A 22,558-nucleotide genomic window follows, 5' to 3' on the forward strand; every position below is an offset into this window, starting at 1 on the left:
CAGATTTTTATAATTCTGGCCCATTCTTTTTATCCGAATAGGTTTGGGAGCAGGGCATGCAGAGGGGGCTCATTTTAATTGGCCATTAACTGCCTAATAATAGATATCAGGTGGTTAGTTTCACACACTTTATCTGATACCGTAAGCCTAAATCCTGAACCTGGAAAACAGCCCATAAAAGAGAGTTAATATATATTATGTGCATTCTCGTATAATGGATACAAAAAGTAGGTCACTGCAATTTATTAAAAAACAATCATGTCGCTGGGTAAAAATAACGGATAAAAACTATGGTTGCCTTAAAAAGTTTACTATATTGTCTTGTAATGACTTTATTCATCAAAATAACTCATTCAAAGTAATTCTAAAATGAAGAAAATATTTTAAATAAAAACATTTCCGAAACAAACAATATGATAACTTACTTCCGTGAAATTAACGTATGTATGCGGAGCAGAAAATTGATCACGATACAAATAAAAATTCGCTCTCATCTAAAAGGCTGTAAGCGGGAGGTCTATGCCTGTGAAAAAAAATGACAGATCATTGTACGCAAACCGCGCATGCTCTGCGCGCGTCTTCCCGCGCTTTATGAGCGCCAGTTTTGAATATCGAAAAACAGTCGCCATATTTTTTATTTAATTTTTAAATATAACATTATTTTATTTGAAAAATAATGCTGAATTAGTGCATATTTATATTTTTGCAGATAAATATAATTATTGTACTTTGATTTTAATAGTGCAGTGTGATGACATTTAATTAATGATGATCGAAAATAATAGTGATAGCTACAATTACAAAATGGATTACACGAATAGATTATTTTCGAAAACGTGTGTAAATGGTTTGGTATCGAGTATTATCAGTGCATGTCGAAAACTAAATAGTTTGGAAATCATTTATGCGGGTCTTTTTGTGTTTTGTGTGCCATCAGTGTTTTCTGAACCAGGTGAGATTTGCCAATATGATTGTTTGCAGAATCTGCTTGTAATAATAATTTTACGATGTATAAGTAGGTACTAAGTGGCGGTTTATTTTTTGCTGTAAGTGTGCACATATTATGCCGATTGTTACGATTTCATTTACGAAAGTAAAAAGTGTTTCTTGCATAAAAACATTAATATGTAGTTAATAGAAATTTATCTCGTAATCGTGTTTAATGTCGTTCCTAATAACCATAGACAAAATTATCAAAAAACAGATTTACTCTTTTTCCTAAAAATATCCTATTTAAAAAAAACTCCAAAATTGTAAAGCACAAGACAATAGAACTTTACTTTTATTAATTTACATCATTACTCAATTAGTAGTTTTATCAGATCATAATAAGACAGGTAATTAAAATTACCTTGAATACATTCTATATTATCTATCAGCGACATCTAACTTGTAAGGCCACTTAATTTCCAAATAATTGCGAGCATTGTTCTACACTTGGTCAGGTTGCATTCACTTGCCGTAATAGACACAATGACAACGCATAGATGCACTTCTTTCTATCACAATGGCGCCACAGGCAAAGGAAACCATCAATCAGCCAACTAATCTAATTATATAGGTATAACTCAAAGGTGACTGACTGACATAGTGATCTATCAACCAGCCCAAACAACTGGACGGATCAGGCTGAAATTTGCCATGCAGGTAGATGTTATGACGTAGGCATCCGCTAAGAAAGAATTTTGATATATTCAACCCCCAAAAAAGATAAAATAGAGATAGAAATTTGAATGAAAATTCTGTCTTAAGTCACAAACCACGCAGACGAAGTAGCGGGCAAAAGCTAGTAGACAAATATTTGTGTAATACTTTTTTATTTGCCTAAGCCTATTCATGCTTGCATCACTCCTAATTGAAAATAAATTATTTCAATTTGAAAAGAAACTGCCCATACGCCGACCATTGCAAAATCCTTTATGTCAATTTATTCTAATAATGTCCTTTCAAAAGCCGTGATTATGTATGGGATTCTATTAAACTTTACAAGGACGAAATGTGTCTGGCTTTTAATTGAATTTTTAATCCATACCGGTTACTTTCGGGGAGCGAATTTTAGATCAGTAATCCAATCTGTGTAAAGCCTTGTTAAAACTTTATCATTGATAGTTTGTAAGACTAAAGTATTTAATTTAAAAAAATAATAATAATCTAGATATGCCTAATTATACTTCTGTAACTAGATTCGTTTAAACTTTACAATACACAAAACTTTATCTTAAAAAAAAACAGTCGATAGCTTCTTGAACCCTAAGAAAAATTGCATTGTTGTACCCAGTGTTTCAATGCCTAATACAATTAGAACGATAAAGATAATAATAATGTAATTAATAATCTATACAATTACACGTATGTTTAATTATACATACATTACACATACTTGACCGAAAAAAAAACATTTTCAACAGATTCTTATCATCTTCCATACGTAACATGTTATACTATTGCTTTCCGCGCGTTAAATTTCTCCTTTACCTTGAAAATGTCAGTACGAATTACATAAAAGAAATAATGTCACTAGTATTGAAGTTTTCCGGGCTACAAGCACGGCGCGAACGCAACGGAACGACGATTCCGATAATCGATATAACCATTACTCGATTACACAATACATTTCCGATGCGATTGTTCGTAAGAGACGCAACGAGCGACTCACCAAGTGACTTATTTAAACTGTTTGGTACCGATTGTCTGGGATACATGTCTTTCATTTATGCGTTTATATAGGTACGTTTTTTTTATGAGTTTAAACGCTATTGAATAAATAAACTACCGCTAAATATATCTCAGAAACCGGGGGTCTCTTATACTTAGGTTCAGTTTTGAAATTGAACGGTCTTGAAGCTTGTGAGGTAATGGTGATGGAATGATATTATAATGCCCTGAATTAGGAGATTTACCTCCTTTTTGAACTGAGTGGGAATCGCGCCGATTAACTTGACTACAAAAATATTTATGAGAGCCAATATTTAAACTACATGCATAGGTAATCAAGTTGTCAATAAAGTCAAATGTCATAGTTGTTGTAATTTTTCCTTTATTTAAAACTCGATAAGGATGCCCGCACCACAAGACAAAGCGAGATTATGTGCATGAAGTTTAGCACAGGCTATAAAATATAAAATTCATATATCTTTACAAATATGAGAGCTTAATTTATTCAGCTTTCATCACGATGTCACTTGTCATTAAATCTCAAGAATTCCTTTCGACTTGACGGTTAGAGGTTGATGACTTATAAACAAATAGCCAAAGATATGAAGGGAATAAACTCGATCGAAACGGATCCATTCTCTCGTAAAAACCCAATAGGTATAAATAATAGTTTCCGTGATCGATCCACTTTTTATGTCATCATAATTAAACCATTTTAAATGTCAATCTGGTTTAGGTACGGAGATAGAGCAATAAAATAAACCTGGAAATATCATTATCGATTGAAAACCGGCAATTTGGTTAGTTTATTCTTTATTTAAAGAAACGCAAAGGTCAGAAACGAGATTTATTGCAAAAAGATGACAAGTGTACAATCATGTAATTCTGCTTCCTGTTGCTCTCAGTTACCTGCATTACAAAAATTTACGGCATCATTTTTTATTTATATTTTAATAAAATTTTATTGGTACCTGTATAAGAGTCCTTTTTTGACATGCATCCGCCTCTTTCATTATTTATTTTTCAAGCAATATCTATTAAAAATTAAAAGACATGCTCCTGAATGAAGTTGCCTAAAGTTTCAAGCGTCATAGTTTAGAATCTTTCTAACAGATTTTTTCCTTGAATACTTACTTCGTTTTCACTAAATTCGGTGCCTCGATGAAAAGATTTAGAAGGCTAAAACTAATAGTCCTACGAACTGCCTTGATATTATTTTATTTACATGTCATCAAAGGTATTGGCTTCAACGTAAACAGACCATTTCAATGCACAGCCGTACCGATAATGTTCTTGTAGAAGCAATCATTGCACTCGCAGAGGTCACTAGGAAACGTACACGTAATACACATTATTGTATTCTAAACAAAGATATAATTCCCATATAAACACTTACTATGAATATTATTATATTTAAGTAGCCTGTCACCATGACACGAAGGCCGATGTAACCTGGTCAAAACTTGAAAACAATGAGGTAAAAAGGTATCATAGCCTTCAAAATTTCGACCGAGAAAAACCAAATGCTCCCAAACCAGATACTAAAAGTATGATTAAAAGCCGCAATAGTATCAAAACCTTACAATTACTTAATTTGATGCTAATGAAAAATACATGCTACACTAACTTAGTAGAACCTGTGATTATAATTATTAAGCATTCTTTTAAATAAAAGATAAGGTATATAAAACAGTCTTTGCCTAATAACCTATATGTATATTTTCGGACTTGCTAAACCACAGGCATTACTTTTTCAGAAACTTACTACATCCTAAAAGCTTTTAAAATTCATTAAAAAAGCTTTTGTAACATTTTTAATACTCCGTCTTGTACACAAATTGCATGAAATATGATTAACTACTTACTTATATGTTTCTATTACATAAAATAACATAACACTTGAATCTGGTCACTCAAGTGATTGCAGTAAACCTTGTGTATTGAAATATTTCACTATTAGTTACATAAGGATATACTATTGCCATTCTACTGCGCTCATTCTATTTTATATTATTCGTTACTTATGTAAGTACATATACAATGATTACGCCTTCTTCCCTTATATGTAAGAAACTGATTATTAATTAACTTGCGCCTCGGCAAGTTAACTTATTTAAATAGAATCCCCTAATGTCAAAAAAATTAATGGACGCGTTTCGAGGACTAAGTAACTGATACTTTAAGTGATAATAATAATTTATTTCGTTATGACTTAGTCTGGCATTCACGATGAAAATCTTTGATGGTCTTTAATAGTCAGAAGCTTGAAAGTGTGACAACCAGTCTTACCGGAGGGTATCCTGTTATAATCCAGGTAACTGGGTTCTGGAGGTCCGATGGGCAGTCGCTCTATGTAATATACTGGTATTCAGCTGCTTACTATGCGAGTGGAAGCCGACCCCTATAGGTCTAACTCCTTACCGACTTAAGTAACAATTTGTAAATAAATAATAATTCATACAAAAACAGAATTGCAACGTTGATGATTCTGAAATTATTATGTTAGGTATATTCGTAGACCTTAATGTACAGTATAACTGTGCGTAAATTACTATAATATACATGTGAATATCATTATTATATGTGCGAACTAACCTACTTTTAGATACACAAAAACCACAATCAATTTGATGAATGAACGGAATATTTGAATGAGGCAGGTGACTCAAATAAAATAATAGCAATAAATAAATGGTCCGGGGTGGGCTCAAGGCCTAACCCCTTTCTCGCGAAGAGACCCTAGCCCTGCAGTGGGACAGTAATGGGTTAAAAAAACTTTGAAATGTTTAGATTCTACCAGCTAAAAAGGTTTTTGGAAGTCAGAAACAATTATTTTTAGCCAGATATTTCCAAACCATTTTGCTTTACTTTAAATGCCAATAGGCAAACCGGAATAAAATTTACTACTTAGAAAAATTTTGAGAGCAGTGATAGCCGAGTGGTATAAGTTGACACCTCCCACGCCAGTGGTCGCAGGTTCGAATCCGAGGCAACACACCAATGACTTTTCGAAGTTATGTGTGTATTAGAAATAATTATCACATGCTCCAACGGTGAAGGAAAACATCGTGAGGAAACCTTGCATGCCTAAAAATTTGTTTAATACATTTATTGAGGGCATGCAAAGTCCCCAACCCGCACTTGGCCAGCGTGGTGGACTTAAGGCCTAACCCCTCCCTCATTACGGGAGGAGACCCTTGCCCAGCAGTGGGACAGTAATGGGTTAAATTTATTTATTTATTTATAGCTATTATTTTGACTTAGTCACTTCTCGTACTTATGTCCGAAGGCAAAACCTATAATATTTCGTGTTAGTCAGTAAAACGGCGGAACCAACCATGGTCTTATTAATCACACTTTAAGTCAATGTTACCAAAACCTCGTGAACTTGACAACTATGATTGTGCACATTTAATCATCTCAGTATGAGACAATGACCCATATTCGTAATGTCACATAATAGATGCATTCTATTTTGATAACCGTTGGCTACATACTCGAACATAACATTAGCAGAAGCAATTTGCAGGCATTCGTGAAACAGGTGCGGTATATAATGAAGGTAAATATTTTGAAGACAAAGTAACTCATTATATTAGGTATTTAGGTTCTAGGTGAATAGTATTATAGTACTCACCTAAAACTAGTACTCTAAAGACTAGTTCTCCGGATGTATTAATATCTTTTGAGTGCTTAATAATACCTGCCTTGAAAAAGATGCATTAAGTTAGTGAGCTAAATGGTTCTTTTTGACAATAGTGGAGATTCCCTAGCTTTAGGCCAATCTATACTAATATTAAAAAGCTGAAGAGTTTGTTTGTTTGTTTGTTTGATCGCGCTAATCTCAGGAACTACTGGTCCGATTTGAAAAATTCTTTCAGTGTTGGATAGTCCATTTATCGAGAAAGGCTTAAGGCTACATATCATTTCGCTACGACCAATAGCAGCAGAGTACCAGTGAAAAATGTAACAAAAACGGGAAAAATTTTGACCTTCTCTCTTATGTGATGCAAGCGAAGTTGCGGGGGTCAGCTAGTAGCACGATAAAACACGACTATCTAGATTGAAAATCTACTCGTAGTCAATTTATCATACAACATTTATCGATAGTAGTTTGTAGTGGTGGGTATTACCTCTCCAATCGTCTCCCTTGTCGTTCACTAAAGTTTTTTAAAAAGGATTTTTTTAAATGGAGTAAGTAGCCGTCATCAAAGCAAATCCATAAATGGATATCCGTCACATAATATAATTATACACACAAAAAATTATAAAGCGTGTGAAAACAGCTCTGAATCTATACCTTAAAAGCTACAATAAAGGAAATAAAAGGCTCTTGATGTTTATTAGATAAATGTAAATTAATACACTTACCGGTATCTCATTGAATAAAATACTCATTACTGCTGTTGCATACAAATGAGCTATTTGTCCCGTAATGGGCATGATATGTCAAGTGCCTTAGGTCATACCATAGAAGACTAAGGAAAATAACAATACATGCTTTTAATTATTTCCGCTTTTTTAGAAACAACAAACTTAAAGATGAATAAGGATACGTTATTATGTTTCTGAAAATTCCAATGCTGGACAAAGACCTCCCTGGTGATCTACGTTCATAAGGTCGGGTCGGGTAATTTCTCCTCCCTAACGAGAGAGGACTTAGGCCCTCTCATGCTTTCAAGAAATGTGACAAACAATTTTTAAGCATGAAAGGTTTCACCACAAACATAGCAAGTGATTCTTCACCGTTCTAATCTATACTACATTTCTAAAATGTTGTGTCAAAATAAAGATACCTAAATATAGTAAATCTTATTTACCCTACGACAAATGCTTGCAAAACCTCAAGATATACGAATGCATTTGAAATCACAAACTGAACATCTCCCTTACCTATTATTATCGGCATACTCTCACCTATTGCGCAAGTCCCATTATTATGATGTATCATCTATCAATCAGTCACAGGTCTAACGAATAACTTTAAAGAATTTGCAGTGTCATGTCCAAGTAAACTAACTTTCCAATAAGTAGAAATTGTAACCACATGTTACAAGGTTCTACTTGTAGTTCACATATTCATACGAACCGATACTAAAATCTGAAAAAAAAGCAATTAAATGTAGTTATACGATTTTGATCCAGCTAGAACAAGTAGTGCCTAAAGTTAGCGACTTTTGGTACTCAAGTCTAGCAGTGCCTTTTTCTCGAGCAATATTAATTCAAGAATAAAATTTATATACTTTCGAAAAAAAAACCTTTTGTGTACCTAAATCAACTGCGCCAAAAAATCCCAATGTTTGCCAATCTTATCAGTGTGTAGGACCTTACCTTAGGAAGAACTAAAAGTGACTTCAGAAACGATTTTTTTGTATCCGCCTACATCAATCAGTGTTAGCCTTAGTTATGCATTGTGCACAAAAGTGAATGTTTTTACATTAGTATATAATGCATCTGTCTTAAGGTCGATTAATGATTTCTTTATGCACATTTAGGATAGGTCTTTACTACAATTTACTCTACCTTGAAATCTTGCGTTATATCTTACTTTGTAGACCATTTACAATGAGCTATAAATTTTATTAGATCTTCACGCTTAGAGATTATATTCTCGTAATTATTAAAACTTACGTATTAATTCGGATTTATTATAACATTTGCTATCAAAACAATTAACAATATGTTAGTTTAATTCAAATCATTCTTCACAAAAAACCCAAATCAAAAAATTCATAAACTTTAAAACGAAATATCGTATATCGTGTGTAAATGCGAACGCACCGAACCACTTTCGTTGGCGGTCAACTGGTAGAGTCGCCGGGAGTGATCGCTAGAACGACAAAATTACATCGTTCGACTAACATAACACGCTTTCACTTATGTAACCGCCGAATTATGGCCGAATTTACTACTTATAGCGCGCCTACTAATTCGTAACACGATTATTTAGCCGGCTTGTGAACTAGAGCAGTTAACTCGCTGTTATTATTTCATATATTCCATAGTATTTCATCATAATATTAATTTCTTGGTCGCAACTATTATTGCATTGGTCGTGGGTTTGATTTCTACATGAACAAATTATTTATGAAATCGTCATGTACTGTCTAATACTCGGATTTCGGCGTACTTTATACTTCAAAATTTTACCGTTAAGACAGAAAATTATCATAAGTAGTCTACTTAAAAATAAATCATTAGTAACACACCTATATTGGTATATTCACCACAATAGTTTATCGTCATTAATCATCATCATTGTCCTGTGTCCATCTATTGCAGATGATTCAGGTGGCGTCAGACAGAGGAATAAATAAAAAAAAATATGGCCTTTATATTGTTAACACATTAATCTACTTACCATTTCACAGTCTGCCAACCCGCGACTCATCTTGCGTGAGGAACTATGACCTTGCCCCTCAAATAAAACATACGCAACGACATTAAACAAGGTTGTTTATCAGCTGCAGCGCGATTCTCTACAGTCAGTATTGTCAAATACCGAGAGTTTGACATTTAAAATGTACAGCAAAAATAGTACCTACGATGCCCGCTAGAGGCGCTGATAAGATTTTCATAGAGAATTACTCGATAGCCAGCCGGTTGTCGATAGTCGATAGTGGTAGAGAATCGCGCTACTGTACCTCGATTCTCTACCACTATCGACTACCGATAACCGGCTAGCTATCGAAATTTTGACATTTAGAATGTACTGCCAAAATGTTTCCTACGACACCCGTCAGAGGCGCTGATCAGATTTTCACACATGTCTCGATGACAGTTCGGTTGTCGGTAGTCGATAGTAGTAGAGGATCGAGGCACTGATTATGACATTAAAAACTCAATACGTGACGATAATCACGGTTTGTCGTCAATTTCATTAAGTAGTCGTCAACCATGCATCGTCACCATAGTAGAATAAACAATCAGAAGTTTTCACAACTTTTTAATGATTCTGCAAATATTATCAGAATTACAAACAGTGTTTTAGGTCAAGATCTGAAGTATTTACGGTCAATATTGAGTAAAGAGGTCTTGGGCAGTGGTCATCACCCAAACAGACATTAAGAACATATTATGTTCTCTCCTGTTTACTCTAATGTCTTAAATCGAAAGGAACTGTGTTTACGTCAGTCGTCTTACATTCTTATCTCAAACAGTCCAAACTTTGAACGCTTTGAATGTCAGAAGTTGTACAAGTATGAGTAGGTATATCATTGTTAATTGTTATGCTATGTATTACTTTTAATGTATTAAGCACCTTTAATATACCTACTATATGAGAAACACCAGAAGGCAAATGTGCCTCAACATTGCTGGCGACATATCAAGTGAAGTTGGTGGATTGAGTTTTACTTAATTGGCAACTTGGCGTGGCTAAAGCCATAAACTGCTCACTATGCAGTTTGCTCTTGCTAGTCTAACAAAGTCATTAATAGATCCGTTCCGCTCGCAGTGGAAACCAGGCTTTACATCTCAGAGTAACGTGTCAAGCGAAGTCTAGCAACGTCGCGCAACTTAAATCAACATCACTGGCCATACGAGTTGCAGGACATTGGTTCCCTAGAGTGTCTAAGGCTTTAAGGTACCAACATCTTTGTCTCAAATACACACAAACCAACTTCTTGATGAATGACAACTCAAAATGACCACTACCATTTACATACAGGAAACAAACGCATATTTTGTTGTAAAGACTTGAATGCACACCGTTGTCCAACAGCTGACATATTACATAAGTGACCGGTACATGACATACAATGAGATATGATCCAGATTTGGACCTGGTTGGCTCACTGACCACCGTTGAACTGTTAGGTAATGATGTACGGGCTTTTTGACATTCCAATGGTCAAGTAGTTTTGGGTCGTGGACTTGAAAGTATCATAGCGTGATAAGTCAATGGTACCAACATACAAGACAGTTTTTTTTACATTCGGCTAGTGGTTCACAAACCTAGTTCTAATGTCAAAGTGGTTTAAACTACACGAAGACAAGGTTTTGCGACTGCTGACTCTATATGCCAATTTTAACGTTCTCTTCGAAGCACAGACATACTCAGTTGAAAATATACATAGTTAGTATACTTATACATACATTAATCGCTTTTTCTTGCTTTATATGCCTTTACATATTCCTCGAGATTAAAATCTTGCACTTCACGTCGCCTTAATTAATTTAGTCTTTTTTTAGGGTCAATCTCAGCTTAACATTGTAATAAAATTTATAAATAAACGCACCTTTTTATTACACACAACAAATATTTGTTTTTATACTTGAGTTATCATGAGGCTGTGTCAATGACCCTAAGAAAATATATGTAAAGATAATATATTAAGATTTCCGCTCATTTAAATACGCGTAGAATGTTTATCAGACATCAGTACCTTTTTATGCATATTCAAAACTAATAAAAAAGGTTAGTTCTATAAATAATTAATGTGAACTTATTTTAAAAAGCAACCGCAGCGGTCAAAAGTACTTTTAACAAAATTTTGCGGTTAAAAGTATTTTCACTGTGAAATGTTTCATAACGACATTTAGACACTGCCAAATAAATCTACAACTATCGTAAATTTTAATAATACTAGCGGCCCATCCCGACTTTCTCTGGGTTACACCTTAACAAATTATGTATACACAAAGCCCTTTTATAAAAATTCTATGCTCTACCCATTATGAAAATCCCTTCTGTATATTGTAGCAGTCGATTTTGGGTTTATCGAGAACAGATAGACGGACGTGGCGGGCGACTTTGCTTTGTGTATTGTGAGTGATGTATTGGTAAACAATATGCGTTTCTACTTAAAAGTGTAGCAAATCAAATCTTTTAATAGAGAACGACTCTATTAAAAGATCATCAAATTAGCAAAACGGAAGAAAGTGCAAATTAATACATAATTATAGAACCAGACTCATTGTATAATAGTAATCAAGCACAACTGTCTAGAAATCTAAAATATCTATTTACATAATAAGAACTAGATTTTGAATAATATTGAACATAAATAACATATTTTATCTGTTCGATTTCAAAAATATAATAAGACTAGCTGACTCCCGCAACTTCGCTTGCGGGACATAAGAGAGAATGGGTCAAAATTTTACCCGTTTTTGTAACATTTTACTGCGGTACTCTGCTCCTATTGGTTGTAGCGTGATGTTATAGCCTATAGCCTACCTCGATAAATGGGCTATTTAACACTGAAAGAATTGTTCAAATCGGACCAGTAGTTCCTGAGATTAGCGCGTTCAAACAAACAAACAATCAAACAAACAAACAAACTCTTCAGCTTTATAATATTAAATAGTATAGTATTAGTATAGATATAATATTACAAAAGTCGCCAGCTGTCTATCCGTTTCGCTTTCACTGCTAAATCTGCATACTATATTCCTGTTTGAAACTGTAGTATATACATCCTTATTTACTTACTTTATGACTGTTTTCAAAAAAGGGAGTAATTCCTCATTTCGGCAATTGTTATATCGATCAAAGTCCATCCTTATGATGTCAGCTTGAAATTTAATATGTTTAAAATCGTTGCAGACGGATCAATGTTTAAAACATGTAAAAGTAAAAATGTAGTTTGTCCAAGTTTGGTAAAACCGGTGAAAGTGATTACGTGAAAACTGGTTTATTTGTTTGTAAAAATAAACATACATAATGTTATAAAGAACACAATGCGCACATAATAACAACAAACTGTATTACGGTAATCTGTTACGCTTTATGGTGTCGAAAACCATCGAAGACGAAACTTTATGGGATTTTTAGATGCAGCACCTTCCTCTTCAAAACAAAAATATGCATTTTTTTTTTAAATAGAGACAGGTGGCTTGTAGGAAGTACAGTTCTCTTAATTTTAATTGCTACTTGATGATTAAATAGAGTAATTATAATAAGGATCTTAATCTGGATCATTGAAGAAAAATTGTGAGTTCCTAACAATTAACTAATTAGAAAACTTGCTGACTTTGTTTATTTTACAAAATTAATTCGACTTCAATACTTGACCGCTCCTTGTTTAAAGATTCAGAGACACCCACAAGGGACCCAAATGGTATAATTTTGTCCCTATACCCGATTTAGAATATGAGATGTTTTTATACTAACTTAAAATTTTGTTATTATGGCCAAAGATGGTTCCAATTATCTAAAAATTTAAAGCACATTTTCTAGATCATATCTCCTATACTCTTTGAGAACCTTGACCGAATAAATAAATTAAATACCTAGACTATACTTAATAACAAAGTCAAGCTAAACTACCAAACAAATTAGGTACCGCACCATTTAATATCTACACAACCCACGATTAAACCATAATATAAACAAACTAGGTCACAAAAGTGCTTATACAATTCTAGGTCAATATTGATGACAAGTAGGTACCTTGACATTACATATACCGAAAGCTTCTCACACTCTATTCAAGGAGATATTGCTTAACTATTTCTGATAGGTACTAAGTGGATACGTAACAATGAGTAATTTCAAACTTATTGTTAACCTTCAATAGAGCCTTATTATGACTGACGTCAATGGCGTAAGACGATCAACACGCAACGACGATGATGGGCTCAATCATGGGAAATAATATTTAGTTCCAATGTATTTAGTAGTTTTGTTTCTTGTTATAGATTATATTCGCTCGTACTTAAGAAAACTGTTGTTCTTTTTGTATGTACCTTACATTTCATAGTGATTTCTAATTGTATCATAAACCACAGCGTTATAAATACTGATGCAGATGCAGTCATAAATAGATGCAGTAATTAATTTTGATAAACATCTTAAAATACATTTCGAATTTGTTTAAAGTCGATACTGATAACGCTCAAGCTCTAGCCAACCGCAAAAGTCTATCTGTGCAGATATACACGCTCTAGTCAACCGGAGAAGCCTATCTGTAGATAGAGAATAGAGCTGTATAGTTTTCCGAACTGCAGGACCCATGTTCAACCTACGTAGATAACCTCTCCAGAAGACCGGAGCGGGGAATAGTCGGAACTATTTCCAACTAATATTCGCAAACAATATAATCAAGAACAATGATATTCAATAGCGTGTAACTCGTCATTAAATGTACAACTTGTATCGGAACAATATTGCATTTATTATAAAGATATTATGTAGATAATATGAAGGCTTCGCATGTTGCACGTTATGTTCGACAAGTTATCTGTTATCACACGCTTGAGAGTATAGATAATTGTCATTGTGATGAGTATCACTGATACACTACAGGGACGCTCATGATTAGTTAGTGATCGGTAAATTTAAAATATTATGACGATTTCAAATAGTTGTTAAAAGTTTATTTTAATTATTTTTTCTAATTTTATGTTTATGTAATTTTTTTCTGTGTGTATGATCGTTGTTTGGTCGAAATAAATGAATTCGATTAAATTTTGTTTTTATTAATTAAGTTTTAAGACAAATATTACTTTTAAAACATATTTGTCTTAACTTGACTTAACTTGAAAAATTGATTCCCGAGTGAGTAACCTTGCCCGCAGCCTGTTCTTAGATTGAACAGAAATAGCACTTTTACGGCATTGTTATTTACGATAAAAACAGTGATCAGTTATTGTAACATAAAACAAACAGTAAATTGAGTCAAAAACAAGAACTTTAAAGCGTTCCTCACCAAAATTTGTTAAGATAGAAGAAAGCGCTTTAACCACTATGTAACAACAAATAAACCAATAAATTAACAAAGGCTTAAGGCCTCTTTAAAAGAATAAATTGATTATAAACATTGCAAGCCTGTGATCAACAGGCTGATAGTAAGTCAGATTATTTTGGTCAGCAACTCTCTCATTTTCTATTCCACGTATAAATTTTCTTTCCTCATTAAAAGTCAAATTAGTTACATCTTATCTCTGTATAATTGTAATGAATAATAATTAAATGCTGTAAGTATACCATTTTTATTGTTGTTTCTTAAAATTATTTACTGTACAATTTTTACGCGGCGTGGAATTTGAAATAAGTTAATATAATGTAATACTTAAATATTTTGATTATTACATTTTAAATGAAGGTTAAATTGTTACGTTTGTAGCCTAGTTTTGATATATAACATAATATACCTACATACATAATAATTGAGCCGTTAGTAAAAGATTTTTAAGAAATTTAAGAATTATTGTTTTGAAATACGACAAATGAACTTGAGCCCATAAGTTCATTTGTCGTATTTCAAAACAATAATTCTTAAATTTCTTAAAAATCTTTTACTAACGGCTCAATTATTATGTAGGTATTAGCAATTTATTGAAAAACGAAAGATCAAAAGCACAGGCACCAAAGCATCACAGAATCAGCTTTATATAGAAGTGCATCTACAGCACCAAATGTCATGCAAATACGACAAGTACAAAAGCTTTCAGGTCTATAAAGAAGCCTATCAAATTGAAAGGACGCTACGTACTTAATTTGCAGCAATCAATATACTGTATTTAATCAAACAGTCATTTTTAGAAACTGACCTTTTCGTAACAAATTAAGAGTCCCAAAGTACCCTAGAATCTTCCACAATCGAAGCATCTGTACCCCAGCCACGCCCACTTACCCCTTGAACCCACGGCGCCACGGGTATTATCACAAAAATAACCCACATGTTTTCATAATATGAGGGTAGATGTACATTCTCCTGATTACTTTCGACTGTCTATTCAGTGGGTTAATTATCGCTTAAAATAACTTGATACTTTAAACTACGTACTGGAATAAGGCTGCTAACTGCTAAATCGCTTGATTATCTATACTAATATTATAAAGCTGAAGAGTTTGTTTGTTTGTTTGTTTGTTTGATTGTTTGTTTGTTTGTTTGTTTGAACGCGCTAATCTCAGGAACTACTGGACCGATTTGAGAAATTCTTTCAATGTTAGATAGCCCATTTATCGGGTCTGCTAGTATTATAATGATGATTTTTGTTTCTTACTCCGGGAAAGGACGCCCTAGAAAAACATATACTGATTATATCGGTGATGTCTTGTAAAAAGTTCGTGTGCGTTACTCGTAACCGGCGGTCCTGTATGAATTCGAATGAAGCAAGAGAAGTTTGTAAGGGTACCAAGTGGCGTCCTCTCGTCTCTGCCTGTGGGAAAAAGGCGTGATTATGTACGTATAATTTCTTAACCGTTTAGTAACTTAATTTAATAATATCGATTAAAATTATTAAGTGACGAAAAATAAGCCCTTATATTTCCATAAAAAGTTAAAATTCCAGTTAATCTGATATTATGATAACGTCAATCGATAACGTACAAATTAAGATAACATAAGTCAATAAGATAGTAAAGTATTTTCTGGTTTTCTTCTTAATTAAAGACTCAAGTTATTTACCATTAATTAAACAAACTATAAGGTACAGTCATTAATATTCACATAACGAGAGTCGGAAACTAAAAGAAAGGAATGTGGGGAAGGCCCTAGCAATAAAATAACTAATAGAGTGGTTTATTTGACATTAACGACGCTTTTTAAATTCATTAACTTTATTTTTTAAATAAATGCCTACCAGTTTTCAATTTAAACAATTTATATGAATCACAAAAAGAGTGCTAGGATCACTTAATTAAAAAGTTATAATATCACCCACTTAGGCATTCGTGTCTAAAAGTTGTTTAATACATTTTTTTAGGGCATGCAAAGTTCCCAAACCGCACTTGGCTAGCGTAGTGAAATCTAAACCTAACAACTCCTTCCTCGTTTGGAAGGACGCCGTTGCCCGGCTGTGGGACAGCTACGAGTAAAAAAACACCCATTTTAGGATATAACACGTATAAATTATTAATTAAAACAATTTGCAACCTGTATTTCACAGTTAAGTGTTCCAAACATACTCATAGTCTTAACTTTAAAGCTACATATCATAAGAGTATGAAACCATATCACTCCACAAGCCCATATAGAAAGGCTAACTAATAACATCATCCCTTACATTTTAAAAACCAACAAAAACAAAACAACCACTAAGTACAGGGTGATTCAAATCAAGCCTTCTTTGTAATTCACTATGACGCGTAAAATCCGAGGGCTCTAACATCCTCTATTCAATCACTCTCATTCAAAATACGACCTTAATTTCTAACTTATTAGTTTTAAAATCAAACAAGACTGTGCCTTCTTTAATGATCTCATCTATTTGAATAGGTTTGGTAATACGTGCGGAGTTCATTGACCTTTCGATGAACTCTACTTAGACCGTAGGTCAATACAAATCAGCTTTATGGAACGGGACTACAAGAATAATATAATATACATATTATAGTGATAAATAAAAGGTGATAATTATAGCTGCTTTTGTCAATTTTATAAACAGTTGTATAATCTGATTGATTGCTTGTCATTAACATATCACCTCATTATAACTTTCAAATTCTTAAATATTAGCATAATAATATTAATGAGAAAAATAATAATACATACGGTATTTATTTATTATTATTTATCAGTAGCAAAGTACAAAATAATCTTTATTGGCACGTTGGAGCAACAATATATAATGCTTTTAATCAGAGAAAATTGACTTAGAAGAGTAGGGAGATTCCAAAATACAAACAACCTTGTTTTTTTATTTTTGTAACACTGAGTATGACTTCGGAATGCTTAGAGAATATAAATAACCCCACAAAATTGTTACAAAATTTTACTATCATCACATTTTTGGACCCCAAAAGCTGGAGTTCACCTACAAAAACATTAAACCAAGTTTAAGGTATTACGGTTCTTAGCTTGCAACTAACACTGCATATTATTATCAGATGCACTGAAAACTTCTGCTCACGTTTGAATCTCCTACGTGCAATGCAAATTTTTGCTCAAATTATATACATTCCAATACATAAGGAACTCATAAGCTCCTCACATTACATACATAATTATGTCCTGCATTATTTCGCAACATTCGTCATAAGGTTGCATCATGAAATAATAATATACCTGCTACAATGAAAGGTCAACGATCAGCAATCCACTTACGTCCAACACAAATTACTTGAGTTCTAGGAAATATTGGTCCTTAAGTGTTTTTGATTATTACGTGTGTAAAGGGACTTACAAACATACATGAGACGTATGGATAAAGGAAAAAGGTATCAAAAAAATATTTTTATTGAAAACCGACACTAATTGTCTGAGTCTCAATTTAATGTATTTATCGTTGGTATGTAGGTGAGCTTGGCAGTGTCCGAGGAGCTCGTGGCTAAATTACAATAGCCGCACGGCTCGATCTCTGAGGTTAAGTTGCGCTTGCCGAGGTTAGACGGGTGATGGGTTAGGTCCGATATGCAGTCGTTTCACGAAAATACTGCCGACTCCGACATAGTCGGAAGAAAGGCTAAGTTGATTGACTGACCGTTATAATTGTATTATAGAGTACTTAATGCCAGATAATTATTGGTATTAAAATTCAAAATCTTAAACGAGGTCAACCAAGGTTAGTCAGTTATGAACATTTTACAGTAGTCAAAGTTTGAGGTAAACAATACGTAACACTTCTCATGAACATACATATCCCAAAACTTCAGCTTCTACGTAATAATCTAGTTTCTAACTTAACGTATATCTCGATATGTAACAAGGGAATCGGTTATAAGCTAGGGTCATAGTCAGTACTCCCATTAGGAATCCTAGAGCAACTGCGTTCTGTACTGCTAGCATTCTATACATCTAGTCAATTCCTTTTTGACTCTGAGGTGGACAAATAGGTTTCGAGAAATCTTGTAAGTCTAATCTTCCATGTATTCTGACTCTTCCCCCTCTTTATTCCCATTGATGCAACATATGTAGAACACATTTTCCACAAGTAAGATTCACAACTACAACTTATTTTCAACAACAGAAAACAAAAAAACGTTCTCTAAAATAGAGTATTATACTCTAAATTATCATGTAGGCGTACTCTATGATCTATAACGCTTATAGAGTACTCTACTTTACAACACAACGATTACTGTAGCGATACCTAAATGGATATTATCTGTCTTTTAAGTCCGTACATCATTTACCTCCTTAAAATCAGATATACTCGATTACATCAAATAAAAAATTAATCAACTCATGTCGAATTCTAACTGGCTAAATCTACCCCCAGTAGCAGATTCCACAATTTACTATCCAGATAGAACTACAATACCTAATAACGTTAAAACATTACACAGTATATTAGCGATACAAAACACATTTTCATAGTCGGCTGGCTCCAGTGTATCAATCAGCCCATCTTCATTGTGTATCTATTGAGTTAATAAACAATGGGCTACAATCAGGGCATGAACACGATACTTTTTATTTCATTGTTGGACAAAAGTGATATTTAGGCCGTGTAGGTTTTAACTGATAGTGATTCCCATGGTCAGTTGTTGACACTAATTAGGTATCAAGTGTAGTTTTATAAAAGGCTCTACAACAATAGTTTTATGACTACAAATGAGGATTTTGTTTATTGATACTGAGTATTTTTATTGTAAATCTGCCGCTATTGGATGAATGGCAGGTGATGGTATTGCGACTACTCATTGTGGAATCTAAGATTCGATTTAGTAAATGAAACTGGACAGATGAAAACTTAATACAGACTTGTCAGACATTATGGTGCAGAAGGCACTGTAGGATGCTCATTCCAAACCCTCCAAGAAACATCTGACTTACATTACTTTTACGCGATATTGGGTAAAACCTATATTTTAAATTTAAGGTCCAAGTCCACTCAAAACCTAACCTCATTCTTGATCATCATTGGCCGAAAATTAAACATACTTATCTATTTAAAAAGTTTATAAAACACATGTTTTTATTCAAATTAATATCTTAAGCACTACCTCAGCTCAATAACCAAATCACAATCCTTAATAAAAAAATATTTTGTTTCAGATTGGTCCAGACAGCTTACATTCGATCAGATATACAACAGTACACACTACGCTCAACTTCAAACGTTAGAGCGGCCGTACCCTGCGGCCAGCAGTCACCACAACCACTCTAAACAGCCCAAAGACACATACAATAGTTATAACTACACCGGGTTAAATGAGGTGGATGGATCTGTGCACTATGATGATGGCAGTGGACCATTACTGGTGGGGTTTGCTAGAGATCCTTTTAGGTACTCGGTGCCGGAAGATGATTATGTCAAGGGGGTTAGGTAAGTTAATATATTTGAATATTTTACTGCTTTAAATTTAACCAATACGCATTCATTACTTACTTTTTATAGTCCAACTTAGTAGAGAATCTTGTATATAAGGGTCGCAACTGGCTGAGGTATACTTAATTAAGAACATAATTGACCCGTAGGTTTATGCAGCGATGGCTTTTTGATACAGCTACTTTATATAGAAAATACTCGGAACTATTAACTGCAAGCTAGATAATGCCATGCCAATGCTCTCTTGTAGTTGTCTGACTATAGAAGAGTGGGGAACAGTCCTCCCCCTCAGTAAATCACTTTTTACATCCTTGTATCTGACTTATCCATTACGTAGTTATTTCAAATGCTGCCATCAGCCAGCTTGATATATGTACCTCCATGTAAAGCAATTCCCTTCAGCTTTCAAAGTTGGTTCAGATTCCATTGGTATTTAGGAATGACGGTCACATGGCTGACAGCTCCCACTCTTGTACATAAAATCAGAAGCAACTAAATGTCACCGTTACTTCCAGAAACATGGACCCTCAAGTGTACATGAGTAAGAACGAGAACCGCGGCAAGCGTGGCGTGTTCCACCTGTACAACATGATGTACTGCGCCACGGGCTGTGACCCGCTCTCGTACAAGGGATACGGCTGCTACTGCGGCTTCCTCGGCTCTGGACGACCTACTGATGGTATTGACAGGTAACATCATCTTATATAAGGTAAACTTTTGTCTTCTTTAAAGACAGCTATAGATTAGCTATCTGCTTGCGAGCCGAGGTTGTCGCCATTACTATAATCATTCATCGTCATTAGTTTAATTACTTAGTATTAGTTCTACGGTAAAGAGAAAAGAGAAAAAACTATTTACTTTGAGGTAAAAAAAAAACTTTCAAAAATTCAGCTAAATCTCTAATAAACTAAACTAACTAAACTCTACGAGCTCTATGTTAAAGTAAAGTAACTATAACGGAATTCAAATATCCATAATCATCATTATATTGAATTAAGTTATGCAAGTAGTCTCTGAAATACTCAGTACGCGACGTAACTAGGGTCTAGATATTACAAAGTCAAACAGTATCTATAATAATAGACCCTTTATTAGCCACACTTTAGGCTATACTAGATATAGAGTGTTATGTAAGATTTCCTTCTACTGTTACCCAACTTTAGGTATATTATACCAGATAAATACTTAGTCCTAATACTTATTACAAAATAGATCTCGACACCGACGCCTAATGCGATCTAAATGTTATCTCCTTAAAGAACATACACTAACGCTCGATTTCTGAGTACATTTAGCTGTAGTTAATCTATTCAATAGCGTTTTTTATATGAGTTTAAACGCTATTGAATATAAAAACTACCGGAAAATGTACCACAGAAAACGGGAGTAGATGACTCAAAGTATTCTTATATCTATTCTACACTACTCTACTACTATCTGATTAGATCTTTTGACAATTAAGTATCTAGTTCCCATCTTTATAAGCTCTGTTTCTTCTAGATGCTGTAAACAACACGACGAATGTTACGAGAACATCTACTGTCCGTTCTACACAGTGTACCTGCAGCCGTACCTGTGGAAGTGCTACCACGGACAGCCGCTCTGCGCGCTCGAGAACTTCGACTCGCAGTACCAGTTCATTAATGGATGTGCTGGCAGACTTTGTGAGTGTGACAGGTGGGTACAAGAAAGACTGTCTTGACTACATAGGGTGAAGCCACAACACTATGTTGCGTCGACGCATCGCAAAAATAACATCGTCATTGCAAGATTCATAGACAAGCGTCGTTAGATGTTTGCGATGCGACATCGTAGCGGAGTGTTGTAGGCTCTCTCATACTATCATGAGCATATCTTCCACACAGTATTTTTTTGTCATCATCCTGGAAAGGTACCTGAAATGTCTACAAATTCAGCGAATTATTTATACTTACTTTGTTTACACAACTCCCGTTCTAAGAGACTCCATTCTTTACTTTGGCTTTAAAAGTCGCATGTATGCTAATAAATAACGATATGTCACATTATAGCAAAGCAACCTCATACAATGGTAGATCTGCTACTACGACCTCTGCTAAAAGCTGACTGAATATCTGTAAAATCTTTAAGAACGGTTAAAACACTCTACGATACCAACATTACCCACAAAACTTCAAAAACCTGAAGGGTAATATTTTATTTAATACCAAACTTATTTACATATAACATGATAAAATGTTTGTTACAGACAATTCGCAATGTGCGTAAGAAGATATCGCTGTCCTAGACGGCGAGCGCTCTGCCGTTCATCACCAATACGACTTTTACAAAACCTACTTATGTTTAGGTGATAACTACACCTGTACCTGTAAGTGTACTCTTCTAGGAGAGGAGGGTTCAAAGCAAAGATGTATATTTAATTGTATTGTATACGAGATTCATTCCTGTGGAATGTTTACCAACTAATAGATTAGAATAAGTTATTGTATATTTGTAAATAAAATGTTGTGATTAAAATTTGTTTTATTTTGAATAATTACAGCTCTAACCAAGGTCGTAGTTAAGTAGAAAGGCCTCAATCCACATTTTGACCACAATGGAGTTAAGTATGCAATCATTCTCCTGAGGGTAAATTTTGACACTCTTCATACTATGGGTTGAGTCGAGGTAGTAGGAAAAGTAGTTTCCATGTACATTTTAAAAATAGGGATTTCACTACATCATAGATTTGACCCCTTAGGAGAATGATTGCATACTTAAC

The 22,558-nt window shown here is 34.0% G+C and overlaps 1 protein-coding gene across 1 annotated transcript; it reads left to right on the forward strand.

Annotated features, from left to right (window-relative positions):
* Nucleotides 1-564: 564 nt before the first annotated feature.
* LOC142976635 (uncharacterized) lies at nt 565-22,308 on the forward strand. The gene is made up of 5 exons (XM_076120110.1): nt 565-952; nt 19,545-19,815; nt 20,334-20,507; nt 21,319-21,495; nt 22,046-22,308. Exons 1-5 carry the CDS (start codon nt 766-768, stop codon nt 22,146-22,148), a joined length of 912 nt encoding a protein of 303 aa, XP_075976225.1. The 5' UTR covers nt 565-765; the 3' UTR covers nt 22,149-22,308.
* Nucleotides 22,309-22,558: the final 250 nt, after the last annotated feature.

Source organism: Anticarsia gemmatalis, chromosome 11 (genome assembly GCF_050436995.1).
Source record: "Anticarsia gemmatalis isolate Benzon Research Colony breed Stoneville strain chromosome 11, ilAntGemm2 primary, whole genome shotgun sequence".
NCBI lineage: Eukaryota > Metazoa > Arthropoda > Insecta > Lepidoptera > Erebidae > Anticarsia > Anticarsia gemmatalis.

Excerpts from the sequence above, each read along its gene's own strand:
- LOC142976635 (XM_076120110.1), top strand. The coding sequence starts at position 766 with ATGATGATCGAAAATAATAGTGATAGCTACAATTACAAAATGGATTAC. Across the intron at positions 953-19,544 it reads ATCAGTGTTTTCTGAACCAG|ATTGGTCCAGACAGCTTACA; the intron begins GTGAGATTTGCC and ends ATTTTGTTTCAG. Across the intron at positions 19,816-20,333 it reads GATTATGTCAAGGGGGTTAG|AAACATGGACCCTCAAGTGT; the intron begins GTAAGTTAATAT and ends CGTTACTTCCAG.